At 46.4% G+C, this 16,702-nt stretch overlaps 1 protein-coding gene across 1 annotated transcript in view; it reads left to right on the top strand.

Annotated features, from left to right (window-relative positions):
• The first annotated feature begins 9,349 nt into the window (after positions 1 to 9,349).
• TUBA8 (tubulin alpha 8) overlaps positions 9,350 to 16,702 on the top strand; it is a 19,884-nt gene continuing 12,531 nt past the window's right edge. Inside the window, exon 1 of the mRNA XM_003796439.3 lies at positions 9,350 to 9,535. Coding sequence (XP_003796487.1) covers positions 9,533 to 9,535 — 3 coding nt within the window. The 5' untranslated portion in view covers positions 9,350 to 9,532. The remainder of the gene's footprint in view (positions 9,536 to 16,702) is intronic.

The raw sequence follows: 16,702 nt of genomic DNA, 5'->3' as shown, positions 1-16,702 counted from the left end.
AGTCTTTTTATTAAAACATATTAAAACTAAAATAGCTGCAGGAAATATATAGGTTGAATAGATATTGACTTTTGCATGTAGGCGCATTTAATTGGGTTAAATCAGATTTAAATCAGACACACAGTCCGCTAGGGAATTGTGTATACTATGTATACCATTACACAGGCAATTGCAAATCAGCACTTTCTCTGGGCTATTTAAAATAATCAAGCACTAGGCTGAAAAATAACATGCTCTCTGACTTAGCTTTTAGTGCAGAAGAGGACAGTGGGGGCCCTGAGTGGGGAGGCAGTACGGTTTGTGACACAGTACTCTGTTTGGCTGATGATGAAGGCTGGAGGCTTGTGGACCAGGAGGTGTGAATCTATCCTGACAGACAGGCACGAGCCCATTGCAGGGAAACGGGCACAGATGGGTGAGGTTTGGTGGGTCCTCAAGTTTTAAAAATGGATTTGTGAGGCAGTATTGCTTGAGTCAAAACCCCCAAAATCAAACCCACCAGACTGAAAGATAGTCAGGTCCTAGCCTGGCTCTGCTGCCACCTGGGATGATAGGACTTTATTTTCAGGTTTATTTAACATTCCACACTACTTGTTATATTTGTAAGATAGGAAATGGTTTCCCTTCATTCAAATAACTTTACTAAAAAGGACCCATTAAAAGCCGGATGTGGTGGCTCGTGTCTATAAACCTAGCACTCTGGGAGGCCCAGACGGAGGATCTCTTGAGCTCAGGAGTTCAAAACCAACCTGAGCAAGAGTGAGACCTCTACGATAGAAAGGAAAATTAGCTGGATACTGTGGCGGGTGCCTGTAGTCCCAGCTACTCAAGAGGCTGAGGCAAGAGGATCACTTGAGCCCAGGAGTTGGAGGTTGCTGTGAGCTAGGCTGATGCCATGGTACTCTAGCCTGGAGCAATAGAGTGAGACTCTGCCTAAAAAACCAAACAAACAAAAAAAGAAAACATGAAAAGAAAATAGTCCATGAATTCTCTTTAATATACATTTGTAGATGCTTATTATAAGCTTATATCTACTATTATGGGTTCTGCATTCTTTTCTATGTAATATCATCATCTATTCAGCTTCCAAAATTATCCACTTTCTAACTGTATGTATATGTTTCCTAGGACTGCTGTAATAAATTACCACAGATTTACGGCTTAAAACAATAGCAATGTATTCTCACATAGCTCTGGAGGCCAGAAGTTGATCAAGGTATCTCCTCTGAAGGCTCTAGGGCAGGCGTCCTCAAACTATGGCCCGCGGAGGACATTAATCCAGCCCACCAAGTGTTTTTGCCGCAGCTGCCTGTCCTGCTTAGCAGCTGACTCGTCCTGGGGCCCACAGTCCAGCCCTCCAACGGTCTGAAGGACAGTGAACTGGCCCCCTGTTTAAAAAGTTGGAGGACCCCTGCATCTAGGGGAACATCCTTCCTCCTTTGTTCCAGCTTCTGGTGGCTCTGGGTGTCTCTTGGTGTGTGGCAGTATCATACCAGTCCCTGCCTCTGTCTTCACTTGATTTTATTCTTAGGGCGGTGCCTGTGGCTCAGTGGGTAGGGCGCTGGCCCCATATATTGAGGGTGGCAAGTTCAAACCCGGCCCCGTCCAAACTGCAACAAAAAATAGCCAGGCGTTGTGGTGGGCACCTGTAATCCTTAGCCCAGGAGTTGGAGGTTGCTGTGAGCTATGACACCACAGCAATCTACTGAGGGCTGTGAAGTGAGACTCTGTCTCAAAAAAAAAAAGTACTTTTTTGAAAACAACGTAAAACAACCTATCAGTACAGAAAAGCCCATGACCTGTAGTTCATTCTTTAAAACCAGAATAGCCAAGGGAAAAGTCAATACAGATTCTTATTTTTACTTAAAACAAAATTAAACAAAGGTACATATTGGGAATTGAACTACTATACTGTTTCTTCTTTCCAGTGATGTAACATACATGTTTTCTTGTCAATAGTATTCTACCAAATATCATACTAAAAACCAAGGCAAACAGATTGACCACTGAAGCTGTGTCCTGCCGCCTACTCATGCTGGCAGTAGAGCACCATGTTGGTAGGAGAGAGAGGAAGAAGAAATTGCAAGAGTCCTAATTACCCCAGCAGAAAACCTAACAAACTGGTTTATACAGAAAGTATTTTATGCAAACATTTACAAACATACTTACCATGCTATAATGATAGGAACTTTGGCTGGGCATGGTATCTCACATCTGTACTCCTAGCACTCTGGGAGGACAAAGCCAGTGGATTGCCTGAGTCCAGGAGTTAGAGATCAGCCTGAGCTAGAGCAAAATCCTTGTCTCTAAAAAAACAGCTAGGAATTGGTGTGGGCGCCTGTAGTCCCACCTAGTCAGGAGGCTGTGGCAAGAGGGTTGCTGAACCCAAGAGTTTGAGGTTGCTGTGAGCTATGATGCCATAGCACTCCACTCAGGGCAACAGAGTGAGACTTGGTCTCAAAATAATAATAATAACGACAACAACAACAGGAACCTTTTAGTCTATTTCCAGCACACAGCATACATTCATTGGTGCCCCACGAAGTAGGAATGCCAACATAGAAAGTGTTTTTGCCCCCACGAACAACTAAAAAACACACAGCATATGGTACCTTGATCTTTAAGTGGGTAATTATGGATGTTCCAAGGTCATATCCACTGAGTTAGACTGAGTATTCATCTAGTAAAATAATTCTTAAAAGAGACTCCTAGAAAGAGTGGGACTGTGTCAGAACCAGCAAGAGACCGTGATACAAGGACTGCAAATCTGAGACTGGGGAGTTGATTTTCGTGTGTAGCTTACAGGTAAAGGACACTGTTGTCAATTGATTCCAATAGCCAAGATTGGCTACAAGCTACTCTCAACTTTTTTGATGATATGAATAACCCAGCTCTAAACAGATCGCAGGTGAAAATGCTGTGATGGCACCAAGTGCCAGGTAAATCAGATAGGGAGACAGTGCTGTTATTTCTTGTCTGTGTTATGTTTGGGGGACAGTTTCTGAAAGGGGCTCTACAACATCAACAGGGAAAATAGTTTCCTGTGCTTGTCCTGCACCACCAGGATGTGCTCCAGAAAGACTAAACCCATAGCAATACTTATAGCAACACGTGAAACAACTGAGAAAAAGTGAGACAATGCAACCAAAGGTTTCAGTCAGTGACTGACAGGAGAGAAATAGCCAGAAAGGTGAAGAATTAATTACTGTGTATCTAGCCGGCTGTCACCTTGGGGCCACGAAAGAAAATTAAGTCACCTCCATACCTACTTTTCAATATTTTTATTGATGCATCTTTGTACATATTTATGGCGGTACCTGTGATATTTTGTTACATACAGAGACTGTGTAAGTGGGGTGTCCATCACTGTGGGTATTTATTGTTTCTATGGGAACATTTCAAATCTTCTCTTCTAGCTATTTTGAAATACACAACAGCTCTAGCTACCCTCCTCTGCTATCAAGCATGAGAACTTTTTCCTTCTACCTAACTGTATATTTGTACTCATTAACCTACCTCCTGATGATGTAAGGATTGTTTTTGCTTATCTGTGGTGTTAGATATCACAAAAAGTATGCAGGGACCTTTTTTTGCTCATCAACTTCCGTGTAAATGTTTGTGTATTTAATATGTAACCCAAGGCAACTCTTATTCTTCCAATTTGTGGCTGAGAAGAAAAAGGTTTAGACACCCCTGACAGGGGTACTAAGGCCTCAGAGAGGAGATAATATGAACTGTTTTATCTTTCCTGTGGTGCCACTCTATCCCACACAGACCTTCCCATGCTTTTTTAGGAGCTGGCAGTGGAAGAAGGAGGTTAACTGATCTGTAATAGAACCTTGGGTGCAGTGAGGGCCAGGGCTTGGGGACTTAGCTAAGGCCAAGGTGTGGAGATGAGTTTTTTCTGAGTCCCCCAACTTAATGTTCTCAGCACTTTGTAACTTGTTCCCGACTTTAGCTTTAAGTGCTCACAGCCTCGTATTTCTGCTGAGTTCTTTGTGACTTCCTGATGTTAGTTTACAGAAACCCCCCACCAGGGCATGTGAATGTAACAGGGCTCAAAAGCTAAGGGGAGGAGATGATGCTCTGAAGGTTGCCGTCTCTGACAGCAACCAGTTGGGAGGAATGGGAGCAGGGGAAGAATCAGAGGAGAACGTTGCCTTCCCCAGCTTACAACACAACAATCCAGGCCCTCCAAGGTTGGCTTTGGAAAGGGAATTGCCTGGGAGAAGGGCAATCTGGATCGTGTGGCCCAAATTTGTCCTGGGATTCACTTTTTTCTTTGGTAATCTCTCCTTTTTTTTTTTTTTAATGTACAGCTGTGTAATTTTTTTTAATGTACAGCTGTGTACATTAATGCAATCATGGGTACAATCTGCTGATTTTATATACAATTTGAAATATTTTCATCAAGCTGGTTAACATAGCCTTCACAGCATTTTCTTAGTTTTTGTATTAAATTTTTTTTTCCCAGACAGAGTCTCACTGTGGCCCCCTTCCATTGTATGCTAACTGGTTATTATTTTGTTTTATTTATTTATTTATTTATTTACAGATAGAGTCTTACTTTGTCACCCTCAGTAGAGTGCTGTGGCATCACAGCTCACAGCCACCTCCAGCTCTTGGGCTTAGGCGATTCTCTTGCCTCAGCCTCCCCAGTAGCTAGGACTACAGATGCCCACCATAACACCCGGCTATTTTTTGTTTGCAGTTTGGCTGGGGCCAGGTTCAAACCCACCACCCTTAGTATATGGGGCCAGCGCCCTACTCACTGAGCCACAGGCGCTGCTCTGGTGATCTCTTGATTACAGCTGCTGAAAACCATGTGGACCTCAAAGGGGAAGCTCTTTGTCAGTGATGCAATGGCCAAAATGTTCATCCTTCTCTTCCCTTGAAGGAAGAAGAACATTTGAGACACAGCTGGAATGCTAATATATAAATGTGAAGGTGGTGGAGATAACCAAAGTTAAATACATAGGAAAAGTTCTTGAATCTAGATAATCTGATTCTAAGAAAATATTTGCTCTCTGGAATTCACGGGCTGTGTGGGTGCCTAGAAATGAATAGTCTCCCTGCATGGTGAGCTCCATCTTTATCACCTGCTCCCCTGGACGCACCATCCCAGAGATCTGGGCTTCCAAAATCTCCGCTAAGAGAACAAGGATAAGCCCTCTCTCTGTATACAAGGTCTGCCCTTCGGTTCCAGCTGAGCTCAGCTCTGCTGTCAGACTCCCTGAGTGTAAAGCCCAGCTCTACCTCTTGCCCATTATGTGATCAAGAATAAGAGTTAACATGTCTAAGTCTTGATTTGTCATCTGTAGAATAGAGATAATAAAAATTTAATTTCAGAGGTTTATTGTGAAGAATAAAAGTCATTAGCACATTGTTTGGCACATAAAAAGTGATGTTTCAGGAAATATTGCATAAATAATCAATATATAAATATCATGAAGACTAACTCTTTTCCTGGGCAATGGATAGAAATTCTCACTTCCCACTCAAATGAGTAGGAGTCAAGTTTTTAGGCTATAACTGTAATTATTATGTTTGACATTATGACCTCATAGCACAAAAATTAATACAAGAAGAAATAGATTTACACATGCTAATGGGAAGGTGGGAGAGGTGGGGGTAAGTTCTTTAAAAGGCCTAAATCACACAGTATACATAATTGCTTTATCATAAACAGCCTGGGTTTGACTTTGTTTCTCCATCTGCAAAAAGGGGACTGTATTAAGGTCCCCCAGAGAAACAGAACCAGTAGGAGATACCTACATATCTAGCTATCTAGAGATTTATTACAAGCAATTCTGGGAGTTGAGAAGTCCCAAGATCTGCAGTTGGCATGCTGGAGAACCAGGAGAGCTGGTGCAGTTCCAGGTTGAGTCAGCAGGCCTGAGAACCAGGAGAGCCAATGGTGTGAGTTCTAGTCCAAGAGTAGGGAGAGACCAGTGTTATTGCTCAAACAGCTAGGCAGGCAGAAGTTCCCTCTTACTCAGACTTTGTGTTCTATTCTGTTCTTCAGCTGACTGGATGAAGCCTATCCACACTGAGGAAGGCCATCTGCCTTACTGGGTCTGCTCATTCGAATGTTAATCTCATACAGAAACACCCTCACAGACACACCCTTAGTAATGTGTGACCAAGGTCCATGCACCTAGTGGCCCAGTCTAGTTAACATATAAAATTAAACATCACGGAGACTTAAGAAAACATGATCCTTCTCCTTTCCAAACTTTTACTCAGGGAAGAAAGTGGAGGGGTGGGATGGGGGGAAGGATCACTAATAGATCTGGGAAGCCGAGTCAAATAATTTGCAGAGAGAGGACTCAAAAACCCTAAAGAAATAGACATTTTTTTACTCCAAAGACTGTAAGACTACTGTCTGAGTTTGCTAGATCTGTCATAATTAAATACCATAGACCGGGTGGCTTAAACCACAGAAATTTATTTTCTCACAGTTCTGGAGGCTGGAAGTCCAAGTTCAAAGTGTTGGTTGGCAGAGCTGGTTTCTCCTGAAGCCTCTCTCCTTGGTGTACAGATGGCTGCTCTCGTGCTGTGTGCTCACAGCGCCTGGTCTCCATGCCTGCACACACTCCTGGTGTCTCTTCCTTTTCTTAAAAGAACACCAGTTTTACTGGGTTAGGGCTATACCCTTATGACCTACTTAATCTTAGTCACTTCCTTAAAGGCTCTGTCACCAAATATAGTCACATTGTGGGTTAAGGCTTTCATATATGAATTTGGTAGGGGACACAATTTAGTCCAGAACAGTCAACTTCTTTTTATCTCCCTGGAACCAAAAGATACTATATTTAGCATTTATGATGTGGTCATAGCTCTGCCCAGCCCTAAGTTCCATAAAGAGGAAAGAGGAGGTGATTCATGAAAGTCATTATAAGGAAGGTCAATTTCACTGCACCATCACTGCTGGCATCATCACCATCAGCCTTATCTGGAGACTTTAACAACCTGTTCATGACCTGTTGATTCATAAGCAGAACTCAATAATTGAACTTATTCATCACTGTTTACTGAGTATGTCTGATGTAGCTGACTAGCTACTTCTGATGGGGAGGACACCAAGATAAATAGAGTTGCAGTTTTGTAGGAATGTTTAAACACACACACGCACTCCTACAATCCAAAGCAGAAAGTAATGAATATATACCACAGAAGAAGTAGTAGAATATGGTATGTGGGCTCGGCGCCTGTAGCTCAAGAGGCTGGGGCACCAGCCACATGCACTAGAGCTGGCGGGTTTGAATCCAGCCTGGCCTGCTAAACAACAATAACTAATCAAAAAATAGCCAGGCATTGTGGTGGGCGCCTGTAGTCCCAGCTACTAGGGAGGCTGAGGCAAGAGAATGACTTAAGCCCAAAAGTTTGAGGTTGCTGTGAGTTGCGACGACATGACACTCTACGCAGGGTGACAGTTTGAGACTCTGTCTCAAAAAAAAAAAAAGAAGAGAGAGAGAGAGAGAGAGAATATACTATGTGATTTCAAAGGGAAGTAAATATGTATTAATAATCATCATGCTTTGTTAAGCATCTACCAAGTACTTAGCACAGTCAGTTTAATCATGATTCTTAATTTTCAGGATCTTACATGATAAGATAGACAAAATTCAACTGATAATTTACTAAGTATCATATGTATCAATGGGTAATGGATCGTGTTTAGTAATCTCTCAGATGCAAAGACGATTAAGACACATGTCTTACCCTCTATAAACTATATAAACAGGACTATATGGGAATGAGTGGTCAGCAGAACAAATTGCTGTGTAGATGAGGAAAAACCTGTTCTCATTTCTCTCCCGGCCAGAGATAGGTATCTCTTAGGAGGGAAAGGGAAGGTGACCTCAGACTGTTTGGAACCACGGACAGTCATGGGGTGTGGTGACAGCAGCTCTAATCTACTGAGCGGTGCTGGAGGAGAAACTATGACTTCGTCTGCAGTGACTTGGTTCCCGGAGGTCAGTTGTTTAAAGAAAGTGTAGAGAGGTGAGAAAAGGGGTTACATCCTCAGAAGAATTAGCCCCTGGTGGGGAATTCTGCAGTGAGACTATCCAGCTCAACACCCAATGGGACAAAGGGAGAGGAGTGGAGGAAAGGTTGATAAAAAGTGTAAAGAGGTGGCTGGGTGCCTTTAGCTCAAGCCGCTAAGGCACCAGACACACCTGAGCTGGCGGGTTCGAATCCAGCTGGGGCCTGCCAAACAACAATGACAACTACAACCAAGAAAAAGCTGGGCATTGTGGTGGGCACCTGTAGTCCCAGCTACTTGGGAGGCTGAGGTAAGAGAATCGCTTAAGCGATTGGAGTTGGAGGTTGCTGTGAGCTGTGATGCCAAGCACTCTACCCAGGGTCATAGCCTGAGGCTCTGTCTCAAAAACAAAAGTGTAAAGAGCGGCTCTTATCCCCAGCCCGGGCCCGCCAAACAACAATGATGGCTGCAACCAAAAAATGGCCAGGTGTTGTGGCGGGCGCTGTAGTCCCAGCTACTTGGGAGGCTGAGGCAGGAGACTCGCTTGAGCCCAGAAGTTGGAGGTTGCTGTGAGCGTGATACCATGGCCCTCTACCCAGGGGGACAGCTTGAGGCTCCGTCTCAAAAAAAAAAAAAAAGAGCGGCTCTTAACCAAGGCCAGGTGTTTTCTTCCCACCACTTCTCAACTGGGGCAATTCCCGGCCCTTCAGCACCATCCGTGGCCATGGTGCGATGCTACTAGGCAATGAGGCAGGGGGAGGCCTGATGTCAGCGCTGGAGTACATAGGAGAGGTGATGTGTGTCCATTTGGGACTTAAAACTAGGAAAGGATCGAGGGGAGAGGTTTGAAAATAATGGGGTGTGGGGAGAGCACTGATCCAGTAGTAAAAGCAGGCGCAGAGGAGGACGGAGCACCTGCTGTGCACCGGGAGCTGTCTGGCGTCGTCTCACTTGATTCTCAGCCAGTCGGGCCTCGGAGGGAGCAGACCCGGCTTGGGGCCGAGGCTCAGCAGCTTGCCCAGCACACGCTGGATCCTGCCCCTCCCGCTGGTGAGCTCCACTCGAGCCCCGGCCACCCCGACCCTCTCCTGGGTTGGGAGTGACTTCAACAATTTGTCTCAGCATTTTCATGTTGTTTTCCAGAGCAGATGGAGTTGTGACCGCTGATGTCACGGGCTGTGTGTTGAGCGCACGTGCGCTTGAGCAACAGCGCCGCCTCCCCTGCCCAGCTGCTAGGAACCCGACGACCGCGCAGTCCCCCTGGCGCGCCGCCGCGCAGCTCTAGGGGCTGCTCCGGGAAGACCCGCGGCGCCCGGGTGGCCCGGGAGACTGGAGCTGCCGGTGGGCGGGGAAGAGCCATTGTGACCTGGCCGGTCCCTCCCCTCCCTTGCACTGTGATGCTGCAGGGCAGCTGCTGGCCCAGCATGTCTGTCCCCGGCCCCCTCCCTCCCAGTGTGTCACAACAGCGGAGGCGGCTGTATCTGGAGCAGTTGGGGTGGGCAGGCCCAGCTGGGAGGCGAGCCGGCGAGGAGAGCTGCCGAGATGGTGAGGCTTCCCGGGGCCGGGGCCGGGGCCGTGGCCGGGGTCGGGGCAGAGGCGGGGGCAGGGGCGCGCGGCGGCGCCGGGCGAAGAGCAGCGTCTACACGAGCGGATCCATAGCTCTGGGTCCGCAGCACTCCAAGTTTCCTGGGGCAGACGGACTGTCAGTTTAGGGCTGAGAGGTCTCCGCACCCTTGGGCGGGGGACACCTGAGGCTAGTGCCCTTTGGCGCTTGGGGAAAGTAGGGACTACGGGCGAGTAGCTCCTTAGAGAGACCTAAATTTGCACTGGCAGGTGAGGGAAGGCCAGGCACAGGGAGCCCGGAGGAGACGCAGGCGAGATTCTGAGGGCTCCTCAGAGCGGCAGCTTGTGGACCAGAATGGGAAGAAAAGGGGGGAATCCAAGGATGCCAGTCTGTGATCTGTGCCAGGGCGGTTGGAGGTGGGAGGCCTTCAAGTCCCCAAACCCACCCAAAGGTGACAAGGCCCCAGAATGAGACAGAAGACTTAGGGGGCCACAGTCTCCATCCCCCACACTAGGGGGGGTCGTCCTCTGTTCGCATCCCCGCGCCATCGGCTTGGGGTTTGGAGCACCCACAACTCAAGCGCGGCCGTGTCCTCCTAGCGCAGTTTTCCAGGCACCTGACACGGGTGCCAAGTGCCCAGTTTTTCTAGCGGTCAAAGCCCGAAGGACTTGGACACTCAGAAGTTCCCCCTGCCCCCCACGAAGAACGGGGACCTCAGACTTCTGGTTTTGCTTCCCAACCTGGCAGGGGGGGCTGAGCTGCTGCCGGCTCCCCCACCCTGTATCTTCTCAGTTCGCCCACGCGGACCTTGTTTCCCCGGGCCGCTCCAAACTCTGTAGTTCCACTGTAGGTAGTTCCATTTTAGGTAGCTCCCCTGCATAGACCCGCCCCCGGCCCCCAACTCCGTGCCCCAAGGTAGCTAAAATTTGCCTCCAATCCGCTTTCCCGGACGCCTGGAATCCCGGAACCTCTCCCAGAGCCCTGACATTTCAGCAGCAGGGAGGTGGGCTGTAAAGGTTATAGGTGGTAGGAGGGGGCAGAATAAGCCGACCTCACCCGCCAAGGTCAGGCTCTCTGGGCACTCTTGCTGCACGTGGCAGTGACCTAGAAGGCCCGGAAAGAACCGTCCCTCCTCCTCCGCCCCCAGGGCGCTCGGGCTCTGGCTGGAGTTCTGCTCTCCTAGCTCCAGGTTTGTCCACCCGCCTCCTCCACCTCTCCTTTTCCTAAGCATCCTCCCAGACACGAGTGGGAGCTTGAAGAACTTGGGAATATTTGGAAGGGCAGCCAGAGGAACCCATTTCTGCCTGAGGCCGGTGTTGCTGGGCCAGAGTAGGAGCCCAGAGCTGGGAGTTCAGAATTTTGGCTCCTGGCTCTGCAGCTAGCTGTGTGACTTGGAGAAGGTCACTTAACCTCTCTGAACTAGTTTTTCTCACCTACAAAATGAAGAGGGCTCCACGTCATTTTATTGTGGAGAATTTCAAACATACACGAAAGAGGTCAATTAATATAATGAACATCCCATTTCAACAATTACTAACTTATGCCCAATTTTACTTCATTTATTCCTCCCTCCATTATTTTGAAGCAAATTCCAGGCTGCACACTCTAGAAATGATATTTAATATTCATAATAAATATCTAGCACATAGCTAGTGCTTTAAAATTTTCAAAGGGCTTTCCTTGCGTGTTTTAATTTTGGCCTGAGCACCACAGTGACTCTCAGAGTGGACCCTAAAGGAAGCTTACAGGACAGTCAAAGTTGGTAACCCAGCCCTTAGAGCAAACCTCAGTGTGTGTTCAGTAGACAAGTTGCTGAAGATACTTGGTAAAACAAAAATTTAAACCGTAAAACCTTATTTGACTTATTTTGAAACCTCATTTTAAATGTGCTTAAGAATTTAGATATTTAACTAACAATCTGATTAATGTTTTGAAAAGGGAACGTCTTTTATTTATTTTGAAAAAGTGAATTTTATATAGTAGATTCTATTTAGAACATGTACTCTGTGTGCATGGCACTATTTTGATGAACTTTCCCACTCATAGAAGCTCTTTTTTTTTTTTTTTTTTTAGACAGAGTCTCACTATGTTGCCCTAGGTAGAGTGCTATAGTGTCACAGCTCACAGCAACCTCCAAATCTTGGGCTTAAGCGATTCTCTTGCCTCAGTTTCCCAAGTACCTGGGACTACAGGCACCCACCACAATGCCTGGCTATTTATTGGTTGTAGTTGTCATTGTTGTTTGGCAGGTCCAGGCTGGATTTGAACCTACCAGCTCCAGTGTATGTGGCAGTGCGCTAGCTGCTGAGCTACAGGTGCCAAGCCTAGAAGCTCTTATAAAACATCCTTTGATTCATTCATAAAAGGCTGAAATGATATATCTATAATAGAAACCTAGGCTCGGCGCCTGTGGCTCAAGTGGCTAAGGCGCCAGCCACATACACCTAAGGTGGTGGGTTTGAATCCAGCTCAGGCCCACCAAACAACTATGGCTGCAACCAAAAAATAGCCGGGCATTGTGGCAGGCGCCTGTGGTCCCAGCTACTTGGGAGGCTGAGGCAGGACATTCACTTGAGCCCAGGAGTTGGAGGTTGCTGTGAGCTGTGATGCCACGGCATTCTACCCAGGGGGACAGCTTGAGGCTCTGTCTCAAAAAAAAAAAAAAAAGAGAAAGAAAAAGAAAAAAAATAGAAACCTAGACCCCAAAAATCCCACACTGGAAAAACAACTTTACTTCCTCCCAGGATAAAGTTTCAGACAACTGTCCTCCATACTCCTCCTTAGATGTGGCAATTGTATAAGTTCTGAGTAAGAAATACGTAACTAATCTTTATGCCTATTTTTAAAAAGAATTCCTCTGGTTACTAGGCAGAGGAGCAATTTTCTGGAGTCTAAAGTTGCACAACTGGTAAAAGCTGAGCAGGGATTCGAACTTACATCCATTCAATTCCAAAGCTTCTGTTGCAACCAACAGGCTAACCCTATAACTGAGCATTCCCATCTGCTGCAGGTGTCCTAGTAAGCAGCTTTCCTGGAAACTGAGACTATGACACCTTTTGGGGGATGTGCTATGGCCAGGTGCTCCAAGCCCATGTCAATGGTACCAGGACACAGAGAAAGTGGCTGTGGTTTATGGAGAGGTGCCTTCTAGTCTCTTAACTCCATTCCTTTTGGACTGTGGAGCCCTAGTTGAGTTCAGATGGGAATCTGCAGTAAATGGCAACGAAGAGTCTGCTCCTGTAAAAATATGCAGTTAGAGGGGAGGAGAGGCATCCTGGGGGTGCGGTGGACCAGACACTGCTGTGTTTTCTGCAATCACCCTATGTGGGCGGGTGGGGCTCTGAAGGTTGATATGTGCATTCTGACCTCAGAGCCCCTGCATAGGCGCCAGGCCTGCAGGTCACTGTTGCCTCCTCCCTTCCCACCATTAAGTGCAGGTATCCCCAGAGGCCACTGCGTACATGCCTCTGATCAAGGAGCCTGGGTTCACAGGCGGTGGACAGGGGCAAAGGTGCCAGGCAGTCAAGAAGGGACTGGTGAGTTAATGTTATTGTTGAGTGTCCCTTCTGAAGGGTTCCTGAGTGACCTTCAAGGGAAGACTAAAAGTTAAAAATATTTCTCTGAGGAGGAAATAGCTGGTGAATGCAAGGCCAGTGAGGACAGTTGGGTGGGAGGATGTGGCACATTGGGGGGTTGGTGGGGGGGGATGTGAACCAACTGTTCCTTTTCCCTTGGGCCACCGAGGGACTAAATGCACTCTCTGTGGCCTTTGTGGTTGGCATCTCCCTTGTCAGTGTCTTCCTGTTAGAATTTCTCCCAGATGATAAGCTGTGGAAGAGAACAGGAAATGGATTAGGCATGGTGTGGATCAAATTAAACTCCTTAGCTCTCTCCAGCACCTGCCCCCATTGTCAGTCAGAGCCCAAGGTCTTTTGATGTCATAGTACCTCTTATGCTGGAATCCTCCTTACCAGACACCCCTGACATTTCCAAAGTCAGTCCTATAAGAACCCCATGGCTACAACTGCCGTATCTATCATCAGAGCCCCTATCGTGCGCGACCTTCACTCACTAATGTTAATTTAGGTCGACCCTTTATTTTTGCCGTTCTGGCTTGTTACCTATTCTTTGTTCTGAGTGATGCTGATTCTAAATATACTCTATTATTGAAGGGTTCAGAGCAGAGATAATGCAGACAATGTTTCATGAATCACATTTGTTCTAAGTTTAATTGTCCTTCTGTAACACTGCGGATCTGTTTTCGCTTGCCATCCTTAACCTAGCTTCTAAAATACATGTGATTTATTGTTTCAGTCTAACAGCTCAAAATAATTTGGTGTAATAATGTGCTTCCTAAGAGCAACTGTGTGGCATTCGAGCACACAGGGTCAAGGGAATGTGGACTGGTCTCAGGTTTGCACACAGCATACACTGTAGCCGGTGCCAGCTTCTTTCCCAGTAATATGACAGTTTCCCTGTTTTGTGATACTTTGAAATAATTGTTTTTAAAGATACAAGGTCTTGCTCTGTCACCTAGGCGGTGGCATGATTGTAGCTTACTACAGCCTTGAACTCTTGGGCTCAAGTCATCCTTCTACCTCAACCTCCTGAATAGCTGGGAGTATAAACTTGTGCCACCACACATAGCTATTTTTTTTTTTTAGGATATAAGAGCGTAAGTTTATTTTATATTACAAAAAGGAAAGAGAATGGGGGAAGAGATGAAAAAGAGAGAGAAGAGAGCAGAGAGCAGGGAGAAGGGAAGATAGTGAAGGGGGAGGAAAAAGGAAAAGAATGGCATCTCATAGAAAGCAAGGAAGAATGCCAGCTCACACGGCTAATTTTTTAAATTTTAGTTTTATAGCCACAGGGTCTTACTAAGTTGCACAGGCTGGTGAAGTGATCCTCCTGCCTTAGCCTCCTAAAGTGCTATGCTGGAATTATAGTCTTGAGCCACTGCGCTTGGCCAGAAATGTTTAAAGCCACAAAGCCTCCTTCTTTCTATTCAGAGTAGTGATTAGTCTATCTTGGTCCTCTGAGAACAAAGCAGGAGGAAATAACTAATATTAAAATATGAAGAATATAAGATTGACATAAGAAAGGGTTTCTGGCAGTGGAATTATAAAAGGGATACAAGGTTATAGGATTTTCTTTTTCGACGTTCTGCAAAACGTAGGCTTCCTTTACGGGCAGGATGGCTGCAGGTGGCCCAGAGGCTTCACACACTCTTTCCTCTGTGAGCCTATACTCCAGACAAACTGGACAGTTTGTGAGACCAGCTCTAAATTTTCCTGCTTCTTGTTCACATTTCTCCTACATCCACCTAAAATACCCTCAGGTCATCTTGGCATGTCTACATTTTTCAGGTTCCCTGTGAGTATTCCTTGTTTAGGAAATTTAGAAATTTTCCTAAATTTTTATCTTTTTCTCCTTTGGACTCCCATTGCATCTGATCCTACACTGCTTAAGCACTGGCCCCTGTCCTTGCTGAGTGGACTGTGAGCCCCTCTAAGAGGGTTCCCGTTCTAATCATTCCTGTATGTACTGAGCACCTGCCACTTACACTCAGGGCTCAGAGCGAGTGTTCATTAAAGAAAGCAAAGCTCCTTTTCCCTCACAGAGCCCACTCCCTCTACTAGGGAGGAAAACTAAACAAATGATAATAGAGTGCAATAAATGTGATGATTAGGGTGAAGGGGACTGTGGGAGCAGACCGCAGGGGCCCTAGGTTGGCTTAGGGGCCTCCAGATTTCCTGCAGGAAATGACATCTGCCTTGGGAGCTGAAGGATGAATGGCAGTTAGCCCAGTCCCTCTCAATGCCTTCTTGCTCATGACAATCCCAAAAACATTTGTTATATGAATGAACAGAATAGGTAACTTCCAGATAGGTCTGTGTGGGGGGGTGTCATACCCCAGGAAAGGGACTCCTAGGTCTCTTCGTTCATCTTCACCCCCTACATAGTTGAGCAGTGAGGCTACAGCAGCACATAGGGAACCCCCACATCTCAGAGGGATCCAGGAGAACAGAACTTGTTTAAGCACCTCAAGCCCAGATTCGAAATAGAACTGAGAGAGTAGTGTGAGCAAGAAAGCATGAGCTGCGATTGGCTAGAGAGGAGAATCTGAAATACGAGTTTGGAGCAAGAGTGTTGACTTAAATATCCTCTGCTGGGTCAGCTTACCCTTTGCCCTAACTCCCCACCCCCACCTGCAGCTGCACACACTGGCCTTGAGAAACAGACTCCTGCTTCTATCAGAGCAGGATGACCCATTTTCAAAGAGGCTACCCCCATGAGCCATTCACTGTTTCTCTCTGCACCAGAGCATATGCCTGTTTGGAGTTTTGGTTTTCAAGCTTCGTAGTGTGTTACTGTACACTGGGCACAGCTAGAGCCCTAGAATTTCAGTTGCAAGTGAGGTAAGAGGTTGTGTGGTATGAAGGAAAGAGCTCAAGCTAGGATCAAAAGCCCTGGATTCTAGTTCAGGCTTTTGTTTGTCTCTTGGAGCCGCAGCTTTTTCTTTTTCTTTTCTTTTTTTTTTTTTTTTTTTTGAGACAGAATCTCACCATGTCACCCTCAGTAGAATGCCGTGGCTTCACAGCTCACAGCAACCTCAAACTCTTGGGCTCAAGTGATTCTCTTGCCTCAGCCTACCGAGTAGCTGGGACCACAGGCGCCCAATACAACACCCAGCTATTTTTTGGTTGCAGTTGTCGTTGTCTAGCAGGCTGGGGCCAGGCTTGAGCCTGCCACCTTCAGTCTATGTGGCTGGTGCCTTACTCACTGGGTACGGGTGCTGAGCCAGCCTCAGCTTTTTCATCTGTAAAATAATGAAAATGGAATTCTACTAAGTGATCTATGTGGCCAGTTCATTTCTAGTATCCTAAATATTCTGAACTGACATAACATCCCTGGCTATGATATGATAGATGCAACTTTTATGTATGTCTCTATGTATGTGGGGGGTTTGTTTGTTTGTTTTTGAAACAGAGTCTCACTCTGTCACCCAGGCCAGAGTGCCATGGCCTCAGCCTAGCTCACAGCAACCTCAAACTCCTGGGCTCAAGCAATTCTCCTTCTGAGCCTCTTCAGTAGCTGAGACTATGGCACCCACCACAATGCCCAGCTAATCTTTTCTTTCTTTCTTT

Source organism: Otolemur garnettii, unplaced genomic scaffold (assembly GCF_000181295.1).
Source record: "Otolemur garnettii isolate 467f Iridium unplaced genomic scaffold, OtoGar3 scaffold00104, whole genome shotgun sequence".
Lineage (NCBI taxonomy): Eukaryota > Metazoa > Chordata > Mammalia > Primates > Galagidae > Otolemur > Otolemur garnettii.
The sequence above is the reverse complement of the archived record's forward strand: the minus strand, read 5'-3'. Positions and strand labels throughout refer to the sequence as shown.